This window comes from Vollenhovia emeryi, unplaced genomic scaffold (assembly GCF_000949405.1).
Source record: "Vollenhovia emeryi isolate VEMERY1.0 unplaced genomic scaffold, V.emery_V1.0 DF939145.1, whole genome shotgun sequence".
Taxonomy (NCBI): Eukaryota; Metazoa; Arthropoda; class Insecta; order Hymenoptera; family Formicidae; genus Vollenhovia; species Vollenhovia emeryi.
In genome coordinates this window covers 1,952,046-1,958,821 of record NW_011967221.1, presented here as the reverse complement: position 1 = coordinate 1,958,821, position 6,776 = coordinate 1,952,046, and the positions used below count along the sequence as shown (strand labels likewise).

At 44.9% G+C, this 6,776-nt stretch overlaps 2 protein-coding genes across 4 annotated transcripts in view; both read left to right on the top strand.

The window, feature by feature from the left end:
* Positions 1-1,914, top strand: part of LOC105566361 (histone-lysine N-methyltransferase SMYD3) — a 3,475-nt gene extending 1,561 nt beyond the window's left edge. The window contains exons 3-6 of the mRNA XM_012020288.1: positions 218-522; positions 841-1,120; positions 1,248-1,410; positions 1,620-1,914. Coding sequence (XP_011875678.1) covers positions 218-522; positions 841-1,120; positions 1,248-1,410; positions 1,620-1,845 — 974 coding nt within the window. The 3' untranslated portion in view covers positions 1,846-1,914. The remainder of the gene's footprint in view (positions 1-217; positions 523-840; positions 1,121-1,247; positions 1,411-1,619) is intronic.
* A 584-nt stretch (positions 1,915-2,498) lies between these two features.
* On the top strand, positions 2,499-6,758 carry LOC105566359 (rab-like protein 6). Of its 3 annotated transcripts, none has more exons than XM_012020284.1 (6): positions 2,499-2,647; positions 3,067-3,264; positions 3,345-3,835; positions 4,271-5,073; positions 5,571-6,072; positions 6,205-6,758. In XM_012020284.1, exons 2-6 carry the CDS (start codon positions 3,138-3,140, stop codon positions 6,400-6,402), a joined length of 2,121 nt encoding a protein of 706 aa, XP_011875674.1. In that variant the 5' UTR covers positions 2,499-2,647; positions 3,067-3,137; the 3' UTR covers positions 6,403-6,758. The 3 variants fall into 3 exon arrangements, with proteins under 3 accessions (XP_011875674.1, XP_011875675.1, XP_011875676.1); XM_012020285.1 differs by having other exon boundaries at positions 2,499-2,734; XM_012020286.1 differs by lacking the exon at positions 2,499-2,647 and adding an exon at positions 2,763-2,877.
* Positions 6,759-6,776: the final 18 nt, after the last annotated feature.

The window sequence follows — 6,776 nt, the reverse complement described above, 5'->3', positions numbered from 1 at the left end:
ACACAGTTCTTGAATCGTGGACACAAGGCTTTAAAGACAACCAATATTCAGATCGTGTATTCAAGACCGTCTTAGGATCATCTTGAGATACTCCCGTAGCCAGTGAAATGTTCTGTAACGTTTAGATGAATTCAAGACGGGCTTGAGCATAAGATCTGACTGTGAATACCGGTCTGAGGGGAGGAAGAAATATAAAACTCGTATCTCCGGATTGTAGATTATTCGGACATAAAAGCGGACGCGAAGCGACAGGTACATTTCACCACGTTGTACGGAGTCCTGCTTCAATTTCTCGGCGAGGCAAACATGCCCAACGTCGCCGAGCTGATGGGCATTTACGGCAGGATGTGCACCAACAGCTTCAACATACTAGACGTCAATATGAACACCATTGGAGTTGGCATTTACCTGGGAGCGTCTGTGATGGATCACAGTTGCAGGCCCAACGCAGTCGCCGTTTTCGAGGGGACCACCATCGTCGTCAGGACAGTGACGGATCTGCCCTCTTTGGACTGGTCGCAGGCAAGCATTGACAAAGATGCGAACTTCAATGGTCAAGAAGCATTTGACTTGTATTGTCCTATGACTCTCACGAGTTTGCGACAAAGGATGAACCGCTGACCAAAATCGTGTACACCTATGCCTACTAATGCCCAGTGGGTATCGCTGTATCTTATTTATCTTGTTTTAATGCCCCCAGCAAGGCCTAATGCCCGAAAAATGCCGCAAATATGTACACCGCCGATGCCTTCAGCGGTTTACCCCTCGGTCCGCGATTAAAAACTGATTAATGTACTTGGAAAATGCTGTGCGTTTGTGTAATGATTTGATTTTACGCAGATAAGAATCTCGTACGTGGATCTGCTCAATTCTAACAAGGACAGGCGCGAGGAACTGCACAGCTCGTACTACTTCTGGTGCGATTGCGAGAGATGTAAAAGCGAGGAACCAATGGCCGAGGCGGCCGCGTGCCCGAGCTCGTCGTGCGACTCGCCGTGTTCGGTTGAAGCCGACGAATGCGGGAAATGCGGCGCGAGAATATCGGAAGAGTTTAAGCAGACATTTCGGGAAGTCGTCGATTTTACCGCTCATCACTTGGAAAAGATGAAAACTATGGCCTGTATCCTTTTAATGTTCACATAGAGAAACATTATTTTATCTTAACAGAGACATGAAATTTTTAAGCAACACCCTTGTTCCATACAATACTAAAATCTCACTCGATATTTCCTTATTAATGGCAATAGATCTTGACGTTAGTAAGATATGCTTGAAGAAGCAGAAGGGTGTAATGCACAAGTTTAATATACAACACGTCCGTACTCTGGAAATGGCTCATATCGCGGCTATGAATCTGGAGTGTTGGGAAGATGCGGAGTTTTATGGAAACGAACTCGTACCAGGATATTTGTAAGTGCTTACTTATGCAAAGTATTAACATTAATGTCTTCACTTTTTACATTCGCTTATTTTACTTATCACAGCATTGCGATAAGTTATCAGAGTGTATACCTGGCTATAGTTAGCTGAGAATAATTGATGCGAAACGTGTAAACCTTATGAATCTTATTAAAATATAAAATTAATAATCTCAGTTGAGCATTTCGTTACTTTTTCAGAATGTACTACGGGGAGATACACCCTCTGACGGGATTGCTGTATCTCACGACAGGAAAGATACAATTGCACCTGGGAAAACCGAAAGAAGGGCTCAGGGCGTTGAATAAAGCGAGCGCGGTGCTGACGATAACGCACGGTAATAAGCACTCCCTGGTGCAAGAGGAATTGAGACCTTTGCTCTATCAAGCTGCGATGGAGTCGAGCGGTGATACTCACGGCGTGTAGCGATCTGATATTTTTGTAATTTTTAGCAATAAATTATTTTCTAGATACAATTAAAGCTCGACATACATATATCTCTTTTATATTTTATTTTAGCGTCCCCACAATATTTAGCAAGTACAAATCTGAATGTGCAATATGCTAGGACTTGGTCAAAGTTCTAGTTTCGAGAAATGTGTAGCCAATCAACTTGCAGCTTTTCCGTAAAGGCCAATGTTCACGATGCTAGAACTTGGTCCAAGTTTTAGTTTATCGAAACTAGAACTTGGACCGGGTTCTAGCATCGTGAACATTGGGCTAGAAGGCCTGTGTCCACGATGCTAGAACTTGGACCAAGTCCTAGCATCGTGGACACAGGCCTTAAAAGCCCAATGTCCACGATGCTAGAACTTGGTCCAAGTTCTAGTTTCGAGAAATCTGTAGCCAATCAACGTGCAGCTTTCCCGTACAAGATGCAGGTTGATTGGCTACATATTTCTCGGAGCTAGAACTTGGACACAGTTCTTGGATCGTGGACACGAGGCTTAAGTTCTATGACACATATGCATATCTGTCTCTCTCGCAGGAATTTGACGAAAAATGGCGGATACTAACCTTACCGGCGATATGGCCAGACTCTAATTAGAGGGGGGTCTCTAGGCACGTCGAGAGCGATCGCGTCGGCGCTGCCAACTGTGCGGCGTCCAGAGAGAGAGAAACAGCTGCTGCATATATGACAGCTGTCTCAGAGCGGAGTCGCGTGAGTCGCGTCCAGTGGCGAGAGATCCGGCTTCGTCCGCGGAGCTCGGGGCGTGTGACACGTGCGGTAAGCGCGATTCTCCGACGAATCGTCCCTGGGATAGTCCCGGCCGCAGACTCGCCCGACGACGCTGTGGGAAGAAATTCAGTTTCGGTTAGAACGTTGGGCCTCGTTCGCGAGGATGCGTGGGTTTTAATCGTTTCGATGCTTGCGCGTATCTCCTCTCTCCACTTCGAGGGGGAATACGGCGCTTTATGAGTAACAATGTAGACAGAATTCATCGACGCCGTTATCATGTAGAGCAATTAAGTTATCTATCATCCATCATTCGCAATATGTTTTTAGTTTGCGCCGTAAACCGCCAAGTGTCCACCGACAATCGTCTTTTATTTAATATATAAAAATACGATTAAAATATGCTACTTATTTTACAAGTGCTTCTGCTACTCCCGTTCTATTTTTTATATCTAATATATTTTCCACAGGTGTTCGTGGTCGGTTCACCTTTTTAAACGTCAGAGTTAATTTCCTTGAACTGATGCTTCTTTGAGGAACGATGTTTTCTGCCATTAAGAGATTAACCGGGAAGTCTGACGGAGTCGGCAATGCGTCTCCCAGGCCGGCCCACCAGTCCATGCCGACGAATCTTCAGAGGAAGTTTGCGAAGGGCGTGCAATACAACAGTAAGCGAATGCGTGTACCCTAGACGTAGGCGATGGAGTGGAGCACCAGTTGTAACCCAAACTTTACGCATTATTTTTAGTGAAGATAATAATAAAGGGGGACAGGAATGTAGGAAAGACATGTTTATTCTATAGACTGCAGGGGCAAAAGTTTATCGAAGAGTATATACCCACGGAAGAGATACAAGTGGCGAGTATACAGTGGAATTACAAGGCCACCGACGACGTGGTGAAGGTGGAGGTGTGGGATGTCGTAGATCGCGGCAGGCGCCGGCGGAAGCTGGAGGGTCTGAAGATGGATAACGCGCCGGCGAGCGCGGAGAACGCGATCGAGGAGCCGGCGCTAGACGCCGAGTTCCTCGACGTTTACAAGGGCACCAACGGAGTCATTATCGTGATGGACATCACGAAGAACTGGACGTTCGATTACGTCCAACGCGAGCTGCCCAAGATCCCCGGCCACATACCGGTCATTGTCCTCGGCAACCACTGCGACATGTCGCATCACAGAACCGTCACCGCGGATCACGTCACGTACTTCATAGATTCGCTGCACGAGAGAACGGCACAAGTAATTGACACAACTATCGATGTAATAATTATCGTGCATCGCCAGTGAATGTTTCTTTCCAGCGGTGAATTAAAAAAAGCTTCAACTTAATTGCCTTAAACTGATCAGAAATTCTTCAGGGTCGCCAGCAAAAATTAACAACATCAAATTTGGTTGACCATATCTGGCAATTTGAATGGTTTAGTATCGCGATACTATGTTAAACCGTCGTGCTTTGATGAAAGTTTTGGTAACGCCGTGGCTTTCTACATATAATAAAAGAGAGAATTAAATCTTGAAATCTTTGAAGAAAAATATAAACCATGTTTTATTAACTCGACTTTACTAGTCAATTCCTTGAAAAGAAAACTTATGTAATTTATATCGAGCAATATTCGTAACTCTGTTACAACTAGGGCAGTTCGTTTAATTCTGAATTTACGTGAACTGTTACAGGTGAGATATGCGGAGTCGTCGATGCGAAATGGCTTCGGCCTAAAGTTGCTGCACAAATTTTTTAACCTACCGTTTCTGCAGCTGCAGCGCGAGACACTGCTGAAGCAGCTCGAAACCAACGAGGAGGAGACGCGTCTGACTATCCAAGAGCTCGATCTCTTCCAGGACAGCGACGACGCTGACTACAACAAATTCCTAGACAATCTCGTGAATCGTAGAAGAGCCCTCGCCGACTCGGTGTCCGCCAGCAATCTAGTCTCAAATGTCCCGTCGTCCGCGAGCAACTACCACCTCGCATCCTCCGGCACGAATGCCGCCGGCGAAGTCAAAAGGTCGACTTCGATGCCCGGTCCGATCGGCGGCGGAACTCCGATCCCGGTGAAAAATTTGGAGATCAAGTCGTTACCGAGGAAGGAGAGCTCTGCGGCGAGCACATCGGATAACGTATCTAGCTCTACGAAAACGTCGCAGATTGCGACAGCGTCCGTTTCGCAAAGTTCCGCTGCTAAAATAGAAGCGGCCAAACCGGCCGAATCTGCCAATAACAGCGTCGAGAAGAAAGACTCGCTCAATCGATCGTCGTCGCTCATGTCCAAGATCTTCGGTCACAAGAAGGAAGACGAGACGGACGGAAAAGTGCCAAATATAAAAAACGTTAGCTTGAACGCACCGTTGACTAGTGTTGAAGACTTCGTGCCGGACGGGATGCTGGACAAGTCATTTTTGGAAGGTCTAAGTTCCAACTCCCTCACCCCAGAGCCAGATCCCCTTGCGCCTTCTCAAGAAGACGCGGAGTCTGAGAGGTAGGCGCAGAGCTATCTAAAACTATCTCAAACTATCCTATATTTTAAAAAAATGCAAGCAGAACATTAATTGTGCTTTATACTCGCAAAGCAAATTGCCTTTTCCCAGACAGCACACGATATCCTATGGATGTCCTGGGAACATTCTTAGGACATAAGGACGTCCAGAGGATGTCTTTAAAACGTCTTCAGGACATCTGTGCTGTCTGGGTTCTTTTGTACAAATTTGTTTTAATAATTAAGGATTTTTAATTGTGACGACAAACACTTCTATTAATATTAAAAGAAGTCTGTCTATAAAATTATCGTTACTATTTCTTAAAAGACAAAACATTTGTTTCTATTTACCTTTTTATCTTCCCGCGCAGTTTTTTCAATTAATATAATTTAATTCTTTGGTATATTATAAACACAATCTATATTCACATTGGGAATTATTTTTGGTTTTGTATCGTCGCAATTGTAATCAGTATAATAATATAATTTTGTTCACACAGTGACATGGAGACTGGTAATCCTCTGGTAGCCGGTTACGAGGATGACTTGTCGTCCATCGAAGAAGTAGCCTCTCCCGTACAGCCAAAATTAGCAGAGAATCCGCTGTCCAAACAAAAGCACAAATTAGAATCATTATCAGGTCCGGAGATAAATATCGAGAAGCCAAAAGAAGTCACGAAACGCGACTCTGTCTCCTCTATAGAGCAAGAATTGCGTATCTCAAATGAATATGAATCGAACGAGCAGGCAGACATAAGCTCAGACGCTTTCGACAGCTGGTTACGACGGGATTCCAAGTGGCGGCAGAGTCCTGAAGGGGGCGAAGATGTGAGTAGTACCAGTACCAGGAAGGACAGACTGGAATTGAGCGACAAGAGTCTGGACGTCAGCGTGACGAGTTCCAATGTTCACTTGGAGCTGCTCGATGACACTAGTACACGCCACGTGAGTTCCAATGCCAGTAGTCCGGTGATGAAGGAGAAAAAGAAACACAAAGAGAAGGTAATTGTTTTCAATAATGAGAAAAAAAAGACAATCCTCGGCTGAGCTACATAGAGAAACAAGAGCGTACTCGGTTATCGTGATGGATTATCCGAGTTGTGAACTTATTATTTATTTCTTTGCCGATTCCAGGGGGATGAGAAGGAGAAGAGGAAAAAGAAAAAGTCGAAGGACAAGGATAAGGATAAAGAGAAAACGGAGAAAACGGAGAAGAAGAAGAAACGCTCGTCGCATCGAACGAAGGAAGATCGAGAGCGGGACGAGCTCGAGGAATTTTTGAACGGCTCGATCACGAGAATCGGCGTCGATGTGGCCTACGAGGCGATTTAGCATTCCGGATTTATTATTATTATATTATCGGTAATATGATTTTTAAAAGCCCCGCTCATCTTCCAAACAAAAAAAGACTTTGCTCTCTTCAATGTAATGTATGTTACGCTCTCGGAAGCGTAGAAATAAGATTGTTTTTCGCGAAAGAGAAATAATACGTTTCGGATTCTGCGCTGTTAAATCTGCGAAGGATTCCATACGGCACAGTTCTCCTGAAGTCATCTTAAGGCCTGTGTCCACGATGCTAGAACTTGGTCCAAGTTATTCTATTTCCGAAAATAGTGTGGCCAATCAGCTTGCAGCTTTTATGGAATAGCTGCAGGTTGATTGGCTACACATTTCTTGAGGCCTGTGTCCACGATGCTAGAACTTGA